We start from the raw sequence: 23,832 nt of genomic DNA on the forward strand, positions 1-23,832 counted from the left end.
TTATTGCACGACGGTCGCTGTACAACCGACATCTTTTACGTTCGGGCTTCCGTTAAAATCCAACGTTAGGATAATCATATCCAAAGTCCAAATTTCAGCAAGAGATTCCAACAGTAGACCGGTTTTGCCGTTTTGGGGCACTTCCGTACTGTGTAGGAACTTTGGCTTTTCTCGGAAACTCCCGATATCAGAAAATCTGGACTGCTCACATATAAAGCACCCTTTATGTATATTTGATTTACTGATATCGGCAGTTTCCGAGAGAAGTCATAGATCCTATGTAGTATTGATGAGCCCCAAAAAGGCGAAACCGGTATTATGACTTTTGATAAATACATTTTCAATAATATCGTAAAATTAAATATAAAATAAAACTGTAAAATTAATGATAAGTTAATAATGTAAAATTAATGATAAGTTAATAATGTAAAATTAAGCACAAATCAATACTAAAATTAAAGGGAATAGGCGCTAAAATAAATCATCCTCCCAGGAAATCGCCAAGAAATAATATTTCCGAGAGCCAGGACCCGCAAGGTTTTGTTTATAAAGTGCTTGTGAAAATAATGGAAACTTTTCCCCTGTAAACAGAACGTCGTGTTTTGCTAATTAATATGTCAAAATAGCTACCTGGTTAAAAGGGAACGCCATGGGGAACGCTTGTTGCTGCCGTAAAGGTGAAAAATTTCCATTATTTTAACAAGCTTTATATAAACAGTGACTTTCAGGTCCTAGCTCTCGGAAATATTACTTCCTGGATATTTCCTTGGATGATGATTTATTGAAGCGTCTCTAGAACCACCAGTATTTTGTGGGGAAAACAACAACACTTCTAAAATTGGCCTCTCCATTATATGGCTTTAGATATTTCTGACTTAAGTTAGTGAATTCTTGCTCCAATTGTTAGGGGTTTTCCATTAAGAATGCGTTCAGGTTATATTCCCTTTAAATATAAATAAATATTTTAAAATTAAATATAGAATTATACTGTATTGAGATACAAGTTAGAATGCCTGATATTATTTAATAGCGTGGCCACGTTTACCCGAAATGAAAAAATATAAGCCACCATGATGGAATTGAGAACAATTACCTTTAGTTGAAACCCATTGAAAAGACTGAGAACCTCTGTGAATTCAATTTCAATATCATTGTAATCTCCCTCTCTTGTCTCCAGAGAAGTTTTGAAAAAACCAATTGCACTTGCTGTGTTACTTGTTAAGAAACCCGTAAGTGGACCTATTAAAATAAATGGAAAAGAGTCATTTTAATCATCCATGTATTTATTTATACATATAGTAGCATGAATGTAATCCTATATATCCTGGAATATAGAACGTATATATAACTCTAATTACCGCTCTAAAATTGTCAATGATGAATCTATAACTAGGCAGAGTTTTCATTGCCAAAAGACGGTAAAATAAATGGGGGGGGGGGGGGGATTTTTAACCGTCGCTGATTCTTTAAATCTGGACCCTATCTAGATTGGAACATCGAATTGGTGGTTCTTTGAACATGCGCAGAGACCGTTAATTGCCTGTTACCGAGAAAGATTATCTATCGTAGACGTAAATTACGGTCCCTCGAGGAGCACATGGCGCCATCCAAGTAAACTGATCGTCGGAAATAAAGGCTTGGTAAAATGCTCGTTTAACTAGAAAATTCGCTATAACTTTGGACTCGTTAATTTAATCCCATACATGGTTTATTTTCTTCTATGCAATAGCATGGAAGAATAAGTAAAGGAAGAGAATTCACGCGGCAAGCTAGAAACAAGTATCCAGGCCAACTCCCACAAACGGGGGAATGGGGTGGGTAGAAAACTATAGGGGCCGCATTGGGGTAAATAATATCACGTCACAAGCCTACTGCCATCGCGCCCTCTATACGTTTTAAAAATAAGTTTTCGAAAGCATCTGGAATTTGAAAATCGAAACGCCAACGGTTCCTTAAGAATTAAGTATATAAAAATGTTGTTTCTAATTTTGTGATAGTTATGATCATTATAATCCATAATAGCTCACTCAAATATAAAAAAAGCTAAAACAGAAGTTAAACACAATTGTTATGATTTCCCGAACGGATTAATATTTCAATTCGAAATGGAGTAATAATTTTTCTCGCTATGTAAAGAGGGCGCCAAATGATGTAGCTCAAAGCACCGTCCCAAATATTTTACCCCGAGAACCCCGTTTTCTTCCCCCCCTAACGCTCCCGTCTGTGGGTGTGAACCTTTAGGATGGGGTGAGAAGCGCGCTCCCATTTCTCTTCCTTTACTTATTCTTCCATGGCAATAGTGACAATGCAGTGGGGCAGAGCGTAAGTTTTTCCCCCTTCGACATGCTCTATATTAATCGGTGTAGCAATATGTAGTAACAACTCGGACAGCTTTTACGTAAAATAAAATAAATTTTACGTAATAAATGTTTTTAATTTCTAATAGACGGTAAAATAAATGTGCGTTTAATTTTCAACTTTAAAAGTGTACGCTACCTTGATATTTGAGCATGCGCAGAGACCGATTTTAGCTGATTGCTGAGAAATCAATAATATTTAAATCATGAATTCTAAGAAAACCGACCGTTATATTTCGTAAATAAAGGCTTGACAAAATACTTTTTTCACTGTAAATTTAGCTATTCGCGACCAAGACGTGTCTAGGTGGCCTAACGGCGATAGCTTCTCCGAGGTAGCGCCTATGATCTAGCGTCTGCTACAGATAATAATCAGCTGGCTAAAACCCAAAACAAATTAAAATGTCATAAGAACGTTTTTTCTTAGATGCAAAAAATATGTTAAAATGCAAGTATCAAGGCGAACCAAAGGGGGCGTAGCGATAGTTTTCGGTCGCGAATAGCTTTGACCTCTATAAATTAAAAAGCAAATTATTAATTGAAATGAATGGTCTTAGACGTGAAAAACGGCAAAAATTATATCCTAAAAAGCCTTCCGAGGCCGCGAACCCCTTAGACCTAGTTTTCCCGTCTTTATGGATTCTAATTAAAAATAATTATTGCGTGGGCAAACAAAAGTTTATTTTAGAACCTCCCAAATACGGCAGATCTGCCCACTAAGGACCCTTTCCAGAGACGAAAAAGTATCGTAAATTTACGATAAAGGGGGCGTTTCTCGTTAAAATACGATAGGGAGCTAACAGTTCTACGTCACACGACGTCACCCATGTTTTTCTATTGAAAAAAAATTCTACTCAACATGGCAACTACAGCCAAAGCTACGGAGTGTTAGCGCCCAATACATTTCCAAAACGCGTTGCAGAAACCAACGAGACCAAAAGTCTAGTATTTTCTACGAGAGCTCAGAGCTGATGTTATTGGTTAACAATGACAGTATTTTTTCTTTGATTTCCCCATTTCTAAAACTATTTCTCGATTATGAATAATAAATGTAAAAAATATATAAATAATGTTATAAATTAAATATAATATCTGTAGTAAAATAATTGATAACCAATCGATATTACGAAGCCGAAATTGGAAAATTACCGCTGTTTACAAGAAAGAAATAGCTGACGACGCTAACTCGTAACCACGGCCAACTTTGATCTCGCACTATAGCGGCCAACCCATTCTTTGAAGTTTCTATGTTAACCTACGAGCAAAAGATATCTGTATGAGTTGAGCGCCCTTAGCGGAATATTATTTTTAGAATAGTTTTGGCATTAAAGCCAATATAAAAACTGTATAAGTTCAGCCCCACGCTTGTTATAGCTGGCTCACGGAATTTCGGCGAATGGGTTGGCCGCTATAGCGCGAGATCAAAGTAGGTCGTGCCGTAACCGTGCGATTCCAGGGACTGCTTCCCGCTGAAAAAATCCGGCATTTCTATTGGCTCCAACGGGGGCGGAGCTTAATATTAATTGGACAAAAATCTACGAATTCTCCAAAAATTATCTCTGGATCACGTTTAAAGTTTGAGAGCTCCGGTCTCGTAAATTTGGTGTCGTAACTTTTTAACTTACGAGATTTTTGAAAATGTCTCTGGAACTTGCCCTAAAATAGGCCCTGCATGCTTATATTACTTTCATGAATGTATATGGATAAAGTCATGTGGGTATTCTGGCGATCAGATGCATTCCAAACCTACGAGGGAAGCTGATTATATTGAAAAGGGTTTCTAAAGTATGTTTTGGCTGGAATTAATTAGTTCATTTAATATTGTTGCAGGATTTGAGAGACCATATCTAATTCTTAAATAAGATATTCCTTAATATTAATTCATCAAGAATAAATTGAGGTACCCAAGAATTTGGGAAGGCAGAGATTCTAAACCTCACAATCGCAAACTTTGTAGCGAAAGTTCGTCTTTTTTCGATTTTTCGTCATCTACTAGCGCGTTCCACTGGTAAGGCCTCTAAGTGCTCTAAAAATGGTATCTGACGTCATAGATCTGCCTACGATTTTGTTGGAGCGCCACTGACATATTTTCCAGTGGAACACGCGTTTAAATTTTAATCAACCTTCCTGTGAAGTTAAAATGGCGGTAGTACAAAGACAAGGCTTAACTACTTACCTCGTTATCAGCATAATTCATAACCACATCATTTACATTCTAATGCTATAGCTTTCAATTCTTCATTAGAGCTGTCAGAAGATACTCCAATAACATGTAAGCTAGCCGAAATCGAGAATTTCTGTCTCTAGCAGCCGACATTTCGCAATTAGTTGATCTGCAAAAATTTTCGGAGCAATTTCGAGCGCTCGCTGCTAGATGGCGATCGCTAGTGGAACACACGAATCTCGGCGAAACCTGCCCTCGATTTCCCAGTGGAACTTAAAATCAAAAATCGAGCGATCTCGGAGCGCCCGAGATCAGCCAGTAGAACGCGCTATATGTTTACGTTTTGTATTTAAAAAGCAATCGAATTTAGAATACGAAGTACGCGAGGATGGTAGCAGCGGCTAATGCCATACTCCCATATGCTTAGGTACGTTAATGCCTTCCTGATATCATACGTACATGTTTCACTTAGAGCGGAGGCCAAAGCGGCTCCCAATTTAATACCCGTTGTAACATTCACGGAATAAAACATTCCGCTCACCAAGACATGGTCTTGTAGATTTTCACCAGCCGGAATGGCCGACTTCACAGGAATCTAAACCAATAATCGAATTGAAACAATAATGAAACAGTAATGTAATGTTTTATTCGTATTCCGAAATTTCTATGTACAACGTCGATGTTGTTGATAGTACAATTTGTATTAAATAATTTGATCACAAATGAACTTATTTATTGGGAGCAACGTCAAAATTAGTCTCAACGTCATTCATCCTTAGGATTTTTATACCGTTTTCCAAAAAGGTGAACTAGTAAAAATGAGTTGTTAGCTTCTCTGTTATCTGATATCAACTGATATTCAATTATATGTATAACTGACGTTTTGCTAACCATTAAAATTCCTGACAGTTATCCGATCTGTGAGCACATGAGTCATCCGATTTGAACAACTCGTAGAAATTAGAGTTTAGAAATCAGATAACTGAATATGTCTGTTTGAAGCCCAAGAATAAAGCGGGTACTTAAATTTATGATAACGTAATCTTCGATTGATTTTAAATTTAATCTCGTTAGTACCATCTGTTTTAATGTGTAAAATAGTATTGCGAAGAATATACTAATATTAATAAAGCTGGGTCTTTTGACGTAAAAGCAACATTTTAACAAGTTGCGCAAGACCACTTTTCATTTTATAAAATCAACTATTTTCTGATTCTATTTATTCAGTTTTATTTATTATTTCTCACAAATGGGTTGAAACTTAACAGTGAGAGTAATTAAAACTATCCAAAAAAATCTGTTAAGAAAACGATAAATTACGAAGCGTCTGCTTAGCAGTAGATAATTTAGCAATTTACTAATTTGTCGCGTTGGATGCTAGGTGGCTCTATGTAAACTGAAATGGCTAATTCTGTTCCCAAAAACTTATCAAAACTTGCGATATTTTGTATTTTAATATCAATTTTAGTTTTAAGGTAGAAAAAACTTTTATCGTCCTGGTATAGACTCTGATCTTTGTATAACTATACCTGGTACTTGTCGAGAACCGCTTGAGGTCCAATTCCGGAGAGCTGAAGTAGTTGTGGGCTGTTAATGGCGCCCGCTGAAAGTATGACTTCGACGTTGGCTTTGACGCGATCCTCTTTCCCATCTTTTAACGTGTACACTCCTCGTGCAATGTTGTTTTCATCAATGTCGATCTACAAAATTATGAAAACCCATTTTACAAGAATACTATTGAGGATAGAAAAATATTTGGCCTTGACAACATAAAATTGTTTTTTCCCCCTGATTCCGTCCTGGTATAACCTTGTTTAAAGATGACTTGGGCCTAAGGTGGTGCCTTGGGTATTAGCCTAGCTGATTATTATTATTATTATTACTTGTCATGACAACTAGCACTCACAAATGTGGTGACCTTTCCAGGTTCATTGTTGAACTAATTACTCAGAAAATGTTGATGGCCTAATAATGGATTAGCAATGAATCTGGAGAATTTGTACTGCAATTTAAAAACTTTGTCTGTTATGACAGTACGTTGAATCCCTAGTACATTTTTAACAACCCTATCCTTACGAAAATGACTTGATATAATGTCCAAATTTGGATCCAACTGGTACCCAGTTTGAATAAAAAAAAATGTTTTTGATCAAATATTATTTCACAAATCGGAATAAAGTTGAATTTTATATATTGTTTTTGGATCAAATATAACACATTTTGAATTGTATTACATAATTGTTTAATTACCGTTTTCGTAAGGGATTGATTAATCGACGTTATGCTCACGCGTCTACCTATGTACATGGAAATTGTTTTAATATTGTAGCTAAAATCCAAATCCGTATTCGCATTAGAAGTAACTACAATAAACTATGAAAATTGAAGCAACATTTAGGAATGACGGTGAAGGTTTTCACTCTGAATTTTTTAAGAACGTCAAATGGTGGTGTTCGAGAGGTGGATCAACCTGACTTTTGTGTTAGTTCTCCTATCATATAGGGAGTACAGATTTGGACCATGCTGGCGTGATAAAATGGTCGTGTTACCTTTGTCACTAAAGTGTTTTTCATGACCTTGAAATTTTTTCTGTCGTATGCCGGTCTCAAGAAACCTTTCTCGCTGCTGCACTTGTATCCGTTTCTGTTGAGCAATGGTGGTAATGAGAAACCTAGAACAACAGATCTATTACGAAAATCAGTGGGTAAAAATCAAAGATGGGACCTGCAGCAATTTTCGATGACCTGTCCAGCCTGCACCGGCCAAGTTTCTAACCTGTTCAACCTGCAACCTGCGATTTTTCCTAAAAGAAATGATCTACTCAACCTGCACCTGCAGACTATTTAACCTGTCAAACCTGCAACCTGCGCAGGTAACCTGCCAATAACCTGCAGAAAAACGTCTTAAACTAGAAAGAAAATAATAATCAAACGTCACTGGCACCGTATAAATTTTTTTTGGTCTCCAAAATTAAACGTATTTTACCGCTAAGGCCCTCGAGTGTCGAAAACGAAACTTAACCAAACCAGCTGTCGAAATAAAGATAAACCTGCAAATCTGCGATAATATGATATACTCAATCTGTATCTGCGACTCTTTTCAACTGTCCGAACTGTAACCTGCAAAAATCGTTTCTATCGTGACCTGTACAGGTTGCAGTTATCTGCAGACCGGCACAGCTAAGTGATTTGTACAGCTCCCACCTTTGGTGAAAATTCCCTTCTTCCTATCTTGCGAGGAATCATTTCTGATACATAGCATTAGTAAATATATGCCTTTTATTTCGTAAGTTTCCGATCTTTAAAATTTTTAGATAAGAGAGGGCGCTTCTAAACTATAGGGTACCAAACTGTTTTCGCATTCATATTTCAACGAAACAGTCTTGAAAAGACAAGTGTATCTGGCACAGTCCCCGTGACCCCGGCACGGCAGTTTAAAATTGCACGGTAACACTATAAATATTTGCGGTTATGGATTAATCGGTAAACCCTAGTAACACTGATTCGTTAATAAGTAGCTATAAAAGAATAAATAACCAGCTAGGCTAATACCCAAGTTAGCACCTTAGGCCCTAGATATCTAGCAACTTTTATTGCCTTTAAATCAGATGAAGTGGCAAGTCCTTCATGCAACCGCTCCCTACACTAACTATTACCGTTAATCTCAACCAGTTTTTACGGAAAGTAAAAACTCAAAAGCACTGGGGAAAACTCCTCTACCCAAGGAGTTGTTCCGACATTTCACAAGCTGGGATCGACGTTGACCTTCCTTACTGCTAGGCGAAAGTACTAACCACTTTTCCACCCAACTTCAAAGACGTGCCTTATTCTTCTAGATAAGCCTCCATTAAACTATTTTCAGTGTGGTCTCAAAGTTTTATTCGTTAGATTATTTTTTTTCGTTACCTTTTTGAGTTTCCCCGTTGACGTCTCTGGTGGGTATTCCCAAAAATCTCCCGCCTTCCAGGATGGCCTCATCCAGAGCAGTGCGGTAAGAAGTGTACTCAACGGATTGTTCTCCATTAAATCCGTGAAACGCTGCGGAATTAATCGGTTATGTAGATATCACTAGCTTTGAAATGGTATATTTAGTATGGTATGGACAAGGGGAATAGTTATCTTCAATAGCTGTTAATATAGCTTTGACATATTTAAGTCAAATGTATTTTTACCCCTCCGAGGGGACAAAGTCTCCTAGGAGGGGTTATACAACCACCGTGTCTGTCTGTGGGTCTGTCTGTCAGGCCTGCGAACGCGTTCGCATTTTCGGTGCAAAGTGTAATCACTGCGTACGCAGTTTCTCGAGATCTCTGCGTTCGCAGTTTCTCGAAGGGTTGGCAAAACCACCGTGTGACGGTGAGCGTTAACGGATTCATTTGCGGTTTGGTTTGGATGGTGTTTTTCGCTCACCGTCGTGACGGTTTGGTGTTTTACGTTTTTGTAATGTTTATGCGTAGGTTGTGAGTGTTGAATTTGTTGTGTTTGTGTTCTGATGGTTGTGCATGTTGAGTCTGTTGTGTTTATATGGGCGTTTCCTCTCCAACTTTTTCTTAATGACTTTGGGACGGACCGAGTGCTGAGTGTAATGCTACCTCTCAACGTCCAATGGCAGGGTTTCCACCAGTTGTACACGGTATTCGTCTTAGTATCAATTTGCGATCGCATGGGGCGGGATTTGAACCCGAGACCTCCTGCTTGACAGGCGGACGTTCTACCACAGAACCACCGACACTTGTTGCGCCTTATTGAAAATTAGACCTTCAGCTTTATCGGAAGCGTATTTAATAGAGTACGAAATTTTGGTTTAATTGAAATAGAATGGAAATTGAAATTATTGAATCGAAGAAATTATAATTTAGCGTTTCTCTATTGATTAAAAACAAATGCGCCACCCAGGTTTCGAACCCAGACCATTCGGCTTGGCAGTCGAGCGCTCTACCACAGAACCACCGATAGCTGCTTAGAGTCACTGAATTAAGACAGGCATCGTAAGCATAATAGGTAATAAAGTCTTTTTTTATTAATGAATTTATGAAGGCCTAATCTGGTTTTTTTTAAAGGTGAAATCTTGTTTTAGCGCAGTCAGCCGAGATTAGAGGGTTAAAGGGTAGACCCTGTGGGTGGTTCACTTTGTTAGTTTTTTTTGTTATTGATTTACGGGTATTATTAACGACCTATATATAGTTGTGTTAATTCAAAGGAGATAATTTAACGTTAATTGCTTTAATAGTTGGCGGTTAGTCAAGTGGCTCTCTGTGCTTTGTTGATGGTAAGGTTTTTGCTTCTTGTAAATATATTTGGTGTGGATATTTGGATATCTACGATTTCTAACGCAGTCAATGATTTCCTGGGTGTGCGAGTCATTATAGGATATTGGAAATTGGACGGCATTGGTCTTTTTCATGCGGTATGTGTCACAACGTCAACTGGAAGTCTACGAGCGTTGAAATAAAATGAGCGTTAAAGATGCGGCAAGTATTTCGTAAGCGAGAAAAATACAAATACCATCTGTAGATATTTCTTTCATTAAAATTTGCTTAGTATTATATTCAACTGATAAACATGTACTGTAAAAAGGGTTAAATTCAATTGTGCATTGTTTTAGTAAGTCTAACTCGCTGTTGTAACTACTTAATTTATAATATTCTGAATAAATTAAACTCGATTGTTTCGTCTCAATTATTTAAATTAAAATTAAAATTTTATACCGGGCAGGATTTGAACCGTGAATACGTTTTTCGTAAATAACTCTGAATTGCGGAGATATCTTTGGGGGTCGTGTCGAGAAATTAATACCACTAGGGACCATTCTTCCGAGGAGAGGTATATTTTGGCTTGCCAACTTGTTTTGTGTTACAGCGACTAGACTTACAACAGGTTTTTCATTATACTGCCGAAACGGCAGTGGCGTTCGAACCAATAGACCAGTGGTTCTCAAACTTTGTCACCTTGCGGAACCCCATTTAAGTTTCAAATTTATCGTGTAACCTTCGCTTGAAAAAAAGTTCGGTATTTAAATTTTTTCGGGCGAAACTACTTCTATCATAGCATCGCCTTTATTGCAGGTGAGCGGATTATATTTCTTAAGAGGGTGGTAGCAAGCTCGCCATTCCACGTTAGCCAGTAGCTAGTTAGCTACCTACATTTAAAGTTGACCTCAACACGTTTTTTATGGAAAAGGGGAAACCGAAACTCGAGGGAAAACCACTTTATCTAGTGAGGAGAGACCTCGACGTGGAAGAAGTTGTTCCTTATATACGAGAAAGATTACCTTCGTCTAAGGGAGCTTCAATCCGGTAATTTTCGAATTTCTTAAAATATGGAAGAATATCGTTGTAGGACCAATTAGTGGCACCCATTTCGGCCCAGATGTCGTAGTCGATCTGGTTTCCTCTGGTGTACAAAGTACTCATGACGCTCGTTCCGCCCAACACTTTGCCTCTCGGATAAGATGGTTGCTGCGTGATAATTATGAGAGCAGTATATTAATAAATTAAATGTGTAAATTGTTGTTAACGCTTCAACATAACTGTGGTTTTCCATAGTTGCATGATTGCGACGACATTTTGGGAAATTTTAATATCTGGGCCTTGTTAATACTTAAGACAAATATTTTAAATAATTCTTCAGTATAAATGCAATGAAAGAAAATAATGATTGTGTGAAATATATTTGTATCAGGCAGTCGCTTTAGAAGCTGAAAATGTCTCGTTTAATGATCGGCTTTAAGGACCACTTCGGCACTTCCTCTGTGCAATTTAAATCACGCGGGAGGGACTACACAAACTATTGCTTTAAAACATCTGCTTGCAAGATTTTATACCCTTGGAATGGTGGATGCGTCTAGAAAAACGGGACTTAAGGCTGGTTGACAAGGGCAATGTTTTCAGTAATTCGTCCATGTCAGAACTAACTTTCGCCCAGATTTCAGGATTTGCTGATTCCTCCGAAACATCTCTCTCGGGTTAAAATGTTGAACGCTTTCTGCGAACGGAGCGCTGCCGCCATCTGTTTGCAAACCGAGGTAGCTTCGCAACTATTATCCGAGCTACCTGTGAGCGTTTCGGCGGCGGAATGGCACTTTATTCACGTGACGGCATAACATTCGCTGATTGATCGAGCCCAACGCGCCTCAAAAAGGTCGTCCATATTCTCTTTTACCTGCAGCGCTCGCCGCGGTAAAATCAGGAAAAAATTGTCGTTTTCTTATGCGCGAGAACACGGCCCCTGGAGATCACTCGCTTGGCTGCTCGCGCCTATGTATTTCGCCAACCATCGTCTCATGCCGCTAGAGGCACTTGCAGCACCGGCATTTCTGAGTTAAAAAGCGGGAAAGTTTACATAGGTTTAAAAAGACGCCGGTACAGGGAGACAGTTCGAAACGTTTTTCAATTATTTTTCTAATAATGAAATTAAATTTTTTTAAAAGAAATATAGCATATATTTTTAGTATCAGTATCTCAATCGTAAGCCTAGGCTTAAAATCAACAAGTGTTATCCATTGTTGGCCTATATTATATCGTTGAATAATGGTTTTCAGATATTGACCTTTGGATTTCATCGACTTTGTAAATCATTGGCAGTTAAAGTGCAGGATAATTGTGGTGTTCCATTCTGTCCATCTGTTACTGGTCAAAAAAACAATGTATCATTTCATCAATTTCCACCCGACAAGAATTTATGCAAATTATGGCTTAAGAACATTTCTAGTAAAGACTTTGCCACTAAGGAAGCTTATGAAACACGCAAAGTATTGTTTTGTAGTTTACATTTTAAAGAATACGAATACTGCGAATGTCTAAAAATCCGTAAGCTCAAAAAAGGAGCGATTCCCAACATATTCACTGGATATCAAAAATATATGCAACCCAAAAGAAAAATCTAAGAAACAACGGGTAAAAGCAACCACGTGCTATTTGTTTAACTAAAAGGTGAATAGCACCTTCTTTAGTCAAGTTTTTACAAAGTTTAACTTTAAATTATTTTGTTTTAGAAATCACGAAGTGTTTTTCGCCTTCATAACAATCACTTTCACGATTACCATCATAAATTTTCATTTAAAATTAACAAAATAATTCGTAATTTATAAATTTATCACAAATTAGCAACGTCAGGTGTCTACGCGTAGCTTTTTCTTCGCTGCATTGTCCCTTTGGTCTGCCGGTGCTGTGAGCGCCAAAAGCGATGTGTGAGAAATTGTTTCTACGTTTCAAATGTCACGCTTCTTGATCGTTTGTCCCGGAACGAGCGATCTCCATGGGGCCGTGGCCAGAACAACGGGAAAAGGTGGTAAAACAAGAAAATAGAAAAAACCAGGAAAACCTGTCCGTGTGAACCAGCCTTTAGATTACTTCGAATGTAAGACGTCGTACGTATTTTCAAAACATTGGCTGGCCAACCTTGCCAGCGAAAATCTCTGTTGCAAAGCACGACCATTTCTTTGAGAATCACCAGCACCTGCATGGTCTTTCTTTAACATTCCAAGTGCATGCATATATTGTTTTATATATTATATCCTGCGAAAGGCGCTTGCCTTAAGATCTATACAGGGTGTTTCAAAAAGTTGTGCCAAAATTTTAAGTAGTTGTAGAGGGTGATTTGAGAATGAAGTCTGCTTTTTCCCATTTTCCTACGATGAGTTAGAAGAGCGCCAGAGAGCTTCAAAATGTGGCCTATTATCCCCTGGAAGTAGGCTGCAACAAGCACAAAACCAACTGAACATTGCGGGTAACCCGTGGTCGACCTACTTCGTTCCTTTTCTGTAAAACGAACAATATGTTTGTAACAAACACTCGCAGAGAAGTTCAAGTAAAAAACATAAGTCGCGTAATTGACGATGCACATTGGTAAAAGTCCGTGAGACGGGGATGCGCCGGCTCGGGTACCTTTCCTGGTAGATACGTTGAGCAGCCAAAGCATTGCCATCCGCTAATACATACACGAAATGAATAACCGCCAGTTCTTCCGAAGTGACCTCTATTGTTGCAGTTTGAAAGTGATGATAAATCGCGGTCCATAACGACTTTTAATACTGTTTAAGTTTACTTTTTTTACGCTGGTTACCTCGATTTGTTTACCAAGTCTTTTTTATTACCTATCACACGAACCCAAACCTACGTCTGCATTTCCTTGCTGTTTGGTTTTGCGCTTGTCGCAGCCTACTTCCAAGGACTAGTAGGCCAAACTTTGAAGCTCTCTGGCACTCATTTAACTCATCGTAGGATAATGGGAAAAAACAGGCATACTTCTCATCTCTGCATAACCTTTTGAAACATCCTGTATAACAAAATTTAAGGAAACATTGTTCGCTACTTTCATCAATTGAACCTCCTTTGGCCTACTGACCAAATGTATGAGGTACGAGGCTCACCCATGCACTGTCGAGTGGATACCATTGTCCCCTTGTCGGACTTTTAAAAGAAACGTACCTGATTGATGGTTCCCTTGAATGCAATAGTCTGTGGTTGAAGCTGGTAGTTCCATGAAATAAAGGGGTCTGAAATAACGAGGGGAATGGACATGGGTATTTGCGAGTATTTGGGTTGATCACCTCCAGCCTCGATCAGGCAGACAGTCACCGAAGAGTCTTCGGATAAGCGATTGGCCACGAGTGACCCGGCTGGCCCAGCTCCGACTAAACGAAAATAAAACTTAATAAAATAAATAAATAAAAAACCTTAATACAAACGGCTGGTACCTAGCAGGTTAAGTTGGCCAGTGTTAAAACAATATTTCAATAACGTGACCAAAAATATTTAAGAATATAAATAATAACCACATAAATTACCACAAAACTATAATAATCATAACATTTGCAAATTAAATTTAAACTCCCGGATTTTTCAGCGACTTTTCTACACTTTTTTAAAATTCCATGAATTTTCCCTGAGATTATTGGCCCACTTTTCTCTGACCTGTGGCCACCCTGTCGCAGAAAATACCGACTAACTATACTGTCAACGATTTCAATTTACAAATTAACTCTTAAATATTTAAATCGAAGTATCCATTAATAAGAGTGCCAAAATGTGCCACATGATGACGTTTCCTTTTACATTTGTAGGTACTTATTCTAACAGCTCACCTTTGGTCGTAAATGTCACAATCATTTATTCCAAACAGGTGTTTTAGTTTAATGGAAGGAAACTCTTTTTAAGTTCTTACATTTTTATCATTTGATATAGAAAGGCGGTAAGAAAATAGGCTCTTATTCACATTAAAAGTTAAAGCAAGTGTCGGCTTGACGTGAAGTAGCACATCAACAGATACTTAAAGTTGGATAAAACGTATCCCTCGCAAAGTGTAAGCACCGCGTTCGGAGTTCCGGGCCAAATTGTAAACACCGTGTTCGGAGTTCCGGGCCAAAGTGTAAGCACCGCGTTCGGAGTTCCGGGCCAAAGTGTAAGCATCGCGTTCTGAGATCCGGGCCAAAGTGTAAGCACCGTGTTCGGAGTTCCGGGCCAAAGTGTAAGCACCGCGTTCGGAGTTCCGGGCCAAAGTGTAAACACCGCGTTCCGAGTTCCGGGCCAAAGTGTAAGCACCGTGTTCGGAGTTCCGGGCCAAAGTGTAAGCACCGCGTTCGGAGTTCCGGGCCAAAGTGTAAGCATCGCGTTCGGAGATCCGGGCCAAAGTGTAAGCACCGTGTTCGGAGTTCCGGGCCAAAGTGTAAGCACCGCGTTCGGAGTTCCGGGCCAAAGTGTAAGCACCGCGTTCCGAGTTCCGGGCCAAAGTGTAAGCACCGTGTTCGGAGTTCCGGGCCAAAGTGTAAGCACCGCGTTCGGAGTTCCGGGCCAAAGTGTAAGCATCGCGTTCGGAGATCCGGGCCAAAGTGTAAGCACCGTGTTCGGAGTTCCGGGCCAAAGTGTAAGCACCGCGTTCGGAGTTTCGGGGCTTTTTTCGTCATAATGACGTCGTAAGTTGCTGAACGCTTTTATTCAGTCATCGGTGTTTTTTAAAATGTCGTAGCTTTTATACTAGTTTTACTTCGGTCATCGGAAAAACCCACTCTTCCAGCCGATGACTTCGATGAGTAACCGATGACTATCATGACGTCAAAACCGGAAACGGGAAAAAGCGTACAGTAGGAAACCGATGTCACCGATTAGTAATCGGTGAGTCCGATGAGCGCTGCTGAACGTACCCGAGGTTTTAAATGTTTCTTATGCAGAAGAGGTCGAAAAATTTGAAAATGGCGGGATTTTTGAAAAAAAAAAGTATAGAAACATGTCAAAATTTAAGAAATAAATTTTCAAAATTTTATAATTTAAAAAAAAATAAAAAAAAAATGTGAATAACAAATCTTTTTTGGCCGCAAGAGCTCTATAAAATGAGTACTCGAACGATTTTGTACGACAAATACAAGAAGATAAACAAAATAAAACATTTTAGGGGTAATGGTCATTTTTTAGAAAATGGTCAATGCAGTATCTCAAAAACGGCTTGACCAATCGACGTAAAACTTTCAAAATCGAGTTTCCCCATCCAAGAAACCCCGTATACTAAATATGGTGAAATTTGAAAGGGGTGGGGTTCAATATGTTGGTTGATCTCTCCTAGAATTACCCAAAAGGTAGAATCTCTGGGTGGTCCACAGAGTTAGTTTTATGTCTATTCTCCACCGGGAGGCCGTGACGGAATCGGTATTTACTTTTCAAGTGTAATGGTTCATTTATGAAAAAAAAATTCAAAGTTGTATACAACGCGCTCTTCTGCCTTTTCGTTTTGCTTACCTTACTCGTAACTTCGTAATTCATTTTACGTGCTTTCTTGTGGGTTTTAAATGTGTGATACATTTTCATTAATGTGGTAACGTTGGTTTTATTAATATTGAGATACGCGCTGTCACTATTCAGTTAAGGGTTTTTTGTGTACGTTATAAGCTGGGAATTGTTAACGGTAAGGTGTTTTTCCTTTATTATTTATAAATTAAATTAAAATTAATTCATTTAATTTAAAATACCGTTGTGGCCAGGTATAAAACACGAGTCATATTTTTAGCAGGCGGATATTTTCCCGCTAAGCCATTGACTTTCACGTCGATTAAGAAATCATTAATGAACATTTTAAATAATTATTTTAATTATATTAAAAAATATTCTACTGGTTGGGATAGGACCGGGATTCTGATTTTACGAGGACGCTCGGAATATGGCGGTTTATCGTTCAGTGCCGTGTTCAGTAGTTTATACGCCCAAGGGCAAACTCTTCCGAGAAGAGGTAGATTTTGGCTAGCCAGCTTGTATTATGTATATCTTTTGTAAGTTGGTGCTGTAGTTTTTTCTTAAAGACTAAGAAATAATGTATAATAAATTTTCTAGTAAATCGCGGATGGGGAATTTAAAAAAAAATTAAAATTGAGTAACAAGTAAAGTTCAAATGATTAATTCTGAATTTTCATAATTAAGGGCTTGATTTAGAATGTTTTTGTTTTTTTTATGAAAAGAAGACGAAAATATTTTGATAACAACTTTGTTCCGGGTAAAATCAAACTATTATATCAGAAGATATGAATTACTTTAGAGGTCAAGGTCATTTAGCCACTTTTGGCGAAATTTGCTATCAAATATCTTCAAAATCGTTTATAGTTCATTTAAAATAATTTTGAAATCGGCTTTTTGGCCCAAAATTACACTGTAAACAAAATTTAAGCGAAATTTAAAAAAAAACTCTTGGGTCATAGAATGACCCTTCAGTCGCGTTAACCAAATCTTATACTTCGAGTGGTGTAAGGTCAGTGGTTCTGATAATAATAATAATTTATAATAATAATAATAATCAGCTAGACTAATACCCAAGGCACCACCTTAGGCCTACGTCATGAAGTGACTTTTAAAGCCATTAATTCAGGTGGCCGGGTTACAATGCGCAAGCCCTTCATGCCACGCGAGCCAACAGCTCCCTTCACTTACTAATACCGCTAACCTCAACAGGATCGAACCCAGCTCTTCTAGCTGTGAGGCAAAAGTGATAACCACTCCGCCACCCAACTAGCTGGGCATGACGTTTGTCCACCTCTACCAATCATACATTGGCGAAGGTCTGGTTTAGATGTACCCGAAATTGGGTGACTATCGGGCAGGAAATTGTACAAAGGCTTTTTGTCGAGTACATCTTGAAGTTCGTTACGTAAAAAGTCCAAGTACCGATGCGCATTTAGTTACCAACATTTATTCTCCATGTTATGTCGATTGAGTACACTCTTCTTTGTGAACTGCACCTCATTTGAAAATAAAATACTTGAAAGAAAAGTCTTCCTCTGGGGTTCGCAATTGCTGAATTTTTTAGGATATGCTAAAAACTAGTTATAAAAGTATTAAGCGTTCTACCAAGGCACCTCGCACTTCGAGTGGGCTCTTTACCATGTCTATAAATTACTCCTACACTTCTGCTGGCCTTGTGGCCGTTCCAGATCAAAACTTTAAAATCTAACCTAAAGCTCATAACACATCCGTAACAATGAAAAAATTAAGAATTATAATAATAATAAAAATGTTTTGGCTGTTATGATAACCAGAAAAAAATATAATTCAATTTTAAAACAAAGCGGCTCGTGGTGAAAGAAATGAAAACTCATTGCATGGAGATATTTTCTTAGTTACGTTACTTTAATTACGGGGATTTCATTCAGGAATTGTGTCACAACTACGAGGCACTTAATTGGTGGCTTTTCCGAGGAGTCGTGGCGCACTGGGAGATGTTAGATACGCGAATAAGTAGAATAGTCCATAATGAATAGGGATAAAATACCTAAACCCTAAACAAATTTGAAGAAATTAAAAAACTTACAAAAAACTCATACCAATAGGTCTTCGAGCAAACAAAAAGACGTGAATCTCGGATCAAATAGATCTTCAAGTAAAAAACTATATAAAAACTAAAAAGTAAGTTTTTTAATTTCTTATAATTTGTTTAGGGTTTAGCTATTTTATCCCTTTTCGTTATGGACTAATCTACTTATTCGCGTATTTATCATCCTTTGCACAATCCCTAGGTGGTTTCTTCTAACTTATTATCAACACTTACCAATGACAAAGTCGCAATCTTCGTCCTCAAACGCACGAGCGAAATGGTTTCCAATCAGCAATAAAACCATGATAGTCCGACATTTGGGAACAGTAAACATTACCACCGGCTTGTTATGGCAGAATCGTTCGATAATCTAGCAATGTAGTTCAACAACATGCGATAGCTTTTACGTGTACGGGATTTTTCAAAAGCGTAATGATGTTAGCAGAACGAGATTGCATATTCACACAATAACATACATGTACGTTTTGGGAAAAATGGCTTGACGAGGTTCAGTCCCACTCAGAATGATTCACATACAACCGTTAATTAATCATAGACCCAATACCCTTGGTAAAGGTCTTTTCACACGAGCCAACTTTTCAAATCAAAATGCTGAGTCAGCAAAAATGGATCAGTGATCCATTTTTTTCTGGCGTACTTTTTTGGTGGATCAACTCATCGAACTTTTATTCACACGAACCAACTAGTTTACTCAACTCAAGTTGACTCATCTAGTTGGATCAAAAAGTTGGCTCGTGTGAAAAGGCCTTAAAAGGAGCTTAATTAATTAATTTCCCCTCTACAGCGGTTAAATTCATCACACATCCTAATCGGTATTTCGCCTGAAACATTTCTAGGAAGCTTGGTCGGAGTGTTGGGGTTGAGGCTTCTAGCCTACTATTTAGCTTTGATATTTTGGTTAAGATTTATAACGAACTTGAAACTTACCTTTTGGTCACTCAATCTTGACCGAAAATTGAATTTATGGTTCAAGGTGTTAACGAGATGAACACTATTTCAAAACTTTAAAAAAAACTTATAGAGTTAATTTTAATATTTAATGGCTCTGGTTGACTCAGCACCTCGATTGATCACCTATTTATGAAACTTCATACAAACGCCATACACGAACGTGCGACCGAAACATGTGGGTATAAATCGCGAAACCGATCGTGACTACTATAAATGGTACCTTTATTTCTCCTCTACGAGGATATATGTCAAATGAATTTGCGGCTAAAACTTGTCGGATACTCAACAGTCGGGCAATCTCAAAAGGTGATTTACCTCAAGCTAAAATACTACCTTGTTTGAAATAGTCCACATGGGGATAATATATATCACCATAAGTATACAAAATATCTCTTGCCTATTAGTAATCCATATTTTAGCATTAAAATAGTATAAGAAAATCCGAGGGGTCGGACATTTATCAAAATCCCGTACACTTTGTCTAAAATCGCAAAATCTTTTAACTCTCTCTCTATGGTAAATTAACATTGAAATCCCAAATTCACTTCAAAAAGTAATGATAAAATCGCCAAAATCTCTACGAAATACCGAAATCCCGTACAAAATAATGGAAAGTGTCCGACCCCTCGAGAAAATCAATAAGTTTAAGTTCATAAAAACCACCTAAGGACTACAATGCATTTAAATTACGCGAAAAGTAGAAAAGTCTATAACAAAAATGGTGCAAAAAATGCTAAACCCTAACACATTTAAAGTAATAATAAAACTTACGAAATTCTCGGACCAAAATTTAAACGCCAAACTCGAACCAAATAGGTCCCCAACTCAAAAACCCAATTGAAAATGGAATTTAAATAGTGAGAATTTCCAGCTGACCGGTTTGGTCCTATTGGTCCGAGAATTTAGTACGTTTTATCAAAAGTGGATATAAAACAGAAAGTCTGGGAGGAAAAGGGTTCGTGAGCTTTCTCAGTGGTTTCCTTCAAAAATGACGAGCTGTTTCCGCTATACAATGAATGAGCCAATCAGGAACGACTCTGTTACGTTTGACCTTTCTCGTCTGACGTCACGGTCAGAGGATATAGTTCAGATTGGCGATGCTAGCTAACCTAGTGGTAAAACCGTGAACTCTTTGGTTGGTTAATTTGTTCAAATTTCCAAAATTTTGCCTTTTTTAAGTTCAAGCGTGGTCAATAAGTTCGCCAACCAAGTTCCCAAAATAATTAAATAATGCTTCGTTAGAAATATACGCCAGAAGAGTTAGCTCTAAAGCCGAAACGTTAATTTAGTCATTGAAATTTCTTTATGAAAGATTTGTATTCAATAGGTAAGAAGATTTAAACCAAGGCTTAGCTAAAATTAAGTAGATAGGGATGTACAGACCAATTTAAGTAGTAAAAACCAAGGTTATAATGCATAATCGCAAACTGAGATTTTGGGTTCTATTGTACCTCAAAAAAAGTGGAACGAAATTAATTGTTTGTGCTAAACGTAAATGTTAGCCAAATAAAGCTGCTAAGGAGACAAAATGTGATGAAGATTTGACACTGTTGAAGAAATCCAAAGTGGATAACTGCAGTCCGATTAAATTACTAACTTCAGTTGATAATGTCCCATGTAGCCGGTCGTGTATAATATTTTATATTGAAAATCTTAATCAACGTAAGTTGCTTATTAGCTTTTAAAATGCTCTTATAATTAAAATATTTTGTATATTTCTATTTGTAGCTGGTATAACCACGGCCAACTTTGATTTCTCGCGCATCTCTCGCGCTACAGCGGCCATCTCATTCGTTGACGTTTCTGTGTTAACCTATGAGCAAAAGATGTGTATGACGTCAGCGCCCCTAGCGGATTATTATTTTTAGTATAGTTTTTACATTGGGGACAATATAACAACCGAGCGTGGCGCTGAACTCCTACACATTATAGTACAGTTTATAGGGGGAAAATCCTTGCTCGCGGAATTTCGACGAATGTGTTGGCCGTAGTAGCGCGAACAGCGCGTGATCAAAGTTGGCCGTGGTATAACCGTGAAATATGTGTCAAATTATGAGTGTTGCTCACTCTTGAAGTGTTCAAACGTAATGGAATTGTAGCAGTTTCATACTATCGCGATACTCCTGTTAAACAACTGTTTTCCTTAGAAGGGAAACTAACAGTTTAAACATTGTTTCAAGTCGCGGAACAATATGAATATTTTAATCTTGAAGATGGAAAGCTCCATCTGGATATAATTTTAGAGGCAATTTTCTGCCCTGGAATTTCTAATGTTAGTAAATTTCCTAAAATTATGAAGTTATGGTTGATTTTTTTTAACCCAAGATGATTTTGTATCATAGGATGAATGTACCGCTATGGAAAATACAAAACAATTGGTGAAAATTGCTTTTCCATTCCTACGATACCAATCTCAGGATTGCCTTGTCTGGTTTGTTCCACCCACAAATGCTAGCAAGATCAGAATGACTAAGTATTGGAGGGCACATTGCTTTTACTAATAAAAGCCAATGAACTTCCAAAACCGGTCAAGGTCGCCTTCAGCACTAAGAATGTCTGGACCAAAAATACAGAAATCCATCTAAAGAGTTTGTACCTTTACAACCACCAGCTCAATACGAGCCGTCGGAAAGAAGTCACTTCTGACTGTGATAAGATGGATGAAGAGTCTGTCGCAGCTTTAAAGGAGGCAGTATTAAAGTTCTTAAAAAAGCGGTGGCAGAGGACTATGCTACTGAAATGTTGGACTTCGATCTGGCAAGAGAACTGAGTGTTTGGGCTCCTTGTCAGATATTTCCGCCATTACGGTGGTGGCGAACACCTCCACCGGTAAAGAAGGACAAGCCAAACCAACAAGGGCTTCAGGTGAAGATGCGAGTGCTCTGGCTGGTTAGGGGGATAGGATTAGTCCTGTACCCAACCCCTTAGCCGGCGATTAACAGCACCAACACCGGCAACTAGGGTTGGTGACTCATATTAATCTGCATCACTGTGGAGGGACTAGCCGTGGCCCTCATACAGAAGCCTTCGATCCATTACGGAAGAATCCTGGATTTCAAAAATGCAGGTACTGTATACTATGACTACAAGTCTGCTAAACCTAGGCCCTGTATTTTGATACGAAGGGGTATTCACACTCTTCCTCATCATTATACCAATCTAAGCCCAATGCCACCATGAAAATCTTCTCCTCGTCAGCTGATGGAGAAGAAGAATTACCGCTGGCTTAAGGTTATTTTCCTAAGAAGCCTTGTCCCCTCCATCACAGGAGGTTTCCAATCTGGTGAACCACTGTGAAGATTGGGCAAGAAGCTTGTCAATGGATGTGATGCCATGGGACAGCAGTGACTGCAACCAACGTGGTGATGACTTAATGGAATATTTGGTTAGTACTAAACTACATATTCTCAATAAACATAATATATCAACTTTTGTTACAAGTAACAGGAGTGAGGTTATGGATTTAGATTTAGTGCACAGAAAATATCTTACCCTCTGTGACATAATGGTATGTGTCTAATGAACCATCACTTTCGGATCATAGACAAATAGGTTTTTTCTGTTTTGCTTAAACCTACTCAGGTAATTACCGAAACTAATAGGACTCGGTATAGGGAAGATCTTGATCTTCATTTCTAAACTCTCCTCGGTGCTAGAGCTCGAAATGGCTGTTGATCACATGCAACAATCCATAATCGGCTCCTACCACCAAATCTATCAGGCAAAATCTACCAACCAGCGAAGGTTAGTTAGAATAATGAGATTGGTAGACTTTGCAAAACTGCCCGCAAGCTTTTTAATAGTGCTAAGCGGTCGGGTGATTGGTCAGCTTATAAAGAGAGCCTCATTTCGTATCATAAGGCCACCCGGGAAGCCACACAGGCTTCCTAAAGGGATTTTGGTGAGAGTATCTCTGATATTCCCTCTACAGACAATTAATGAAAATTATGGCACATGACAATACAAAATATCTGGATAATATTAAGTTGAAGGATGGTAGTTATTCCAGTTCTGGAGAGGATACACTAACGCATATGCTGAAAACTCTTAAGTCACTGGTACAGATGACTCTTATGTTCAAAAGAACTTAAAAGGTAGATTGGGATGTAGCAAAACAAGTGGTCACTATTTCCAAGCTTATGCTATAAAGTAATTTAAGCTTACGTCACATGATTTCAAGATCTCACTTGTTACTAGATATTGAAATTGGAGTGAACAGTTTCCCCTAAATGTAAGATCTTCAAATGCTACCTTCATTAATGTACTCAAAACTCACCAATGATGAAATCGCATTCTTCTTCAGCAAAGGCACCAGTGTAGTAGCTTCCGAGTAGTACGAAGAGGGCAAGCGTCGGACGTCTCCATGGTGCGAACATTACGCTCAGAATCGTAGTGGAAGTGAAGGCAAAGGCTCTCTTTACATCTACTTTCATTGCGTTGATTGTTATTCGCCGAACCAGCTGGCCTGCGAAACGCTTGTTAACGTAAAATACATACAGAAACCGTACCCAAGTTCATACTCTTTGTTCAAAAGCACATCATCCGAACACAT

The 23,832-nt window shown here is 38.2% G+C and overlaps 1 protein-coding gene across 1 annotated transcript; it reads right to left on the reverse strand.

The window, feature by feature from the left end:
• On the reverse strand, nucleotides 1-23,832 carry LOC149957360 (glucose dehydrogenase [FAD, quinone]-like). The gene is made up of 10 exons (XM_090166987.1): nucleotides 23,801-23,832; nucleotides 23,618-23,745; nucleotides 13,949-14,154; nucleotides 10,792-10,978; nucleotides 8,427-8,558; nucleotides 7,071-7,192; nucleotides 6,051-6,221; nucleotides 4,981-5,116; nucleotides 1,094-1,239; nucleotides 1-201 (listed from the first exon to the last, which is right to left on the reverse strand). Exons 1-10 carry the CDS (start codon nucleotides 23,830-23,832, stop codon nucleotides 1-3), a joined length of 1,461 nt encoding a protein of 486 aa, XP_090023113.1.

This window comes from Leiobunum rupestre, chromosome 2 (assembly GCF_980474605.1).
Source record: "Leiobunum rupestre chromosome 2, qqLeiRupe1.1.hap1, whole genome shotgun sequence".
NCBI classification, from domain to species: Eukaryota; Metazoa; Arthropoda; class Arachnida; order Opiliones; family Sclerosomatidae; genus Leiobunum; species Leiobunum rupestre.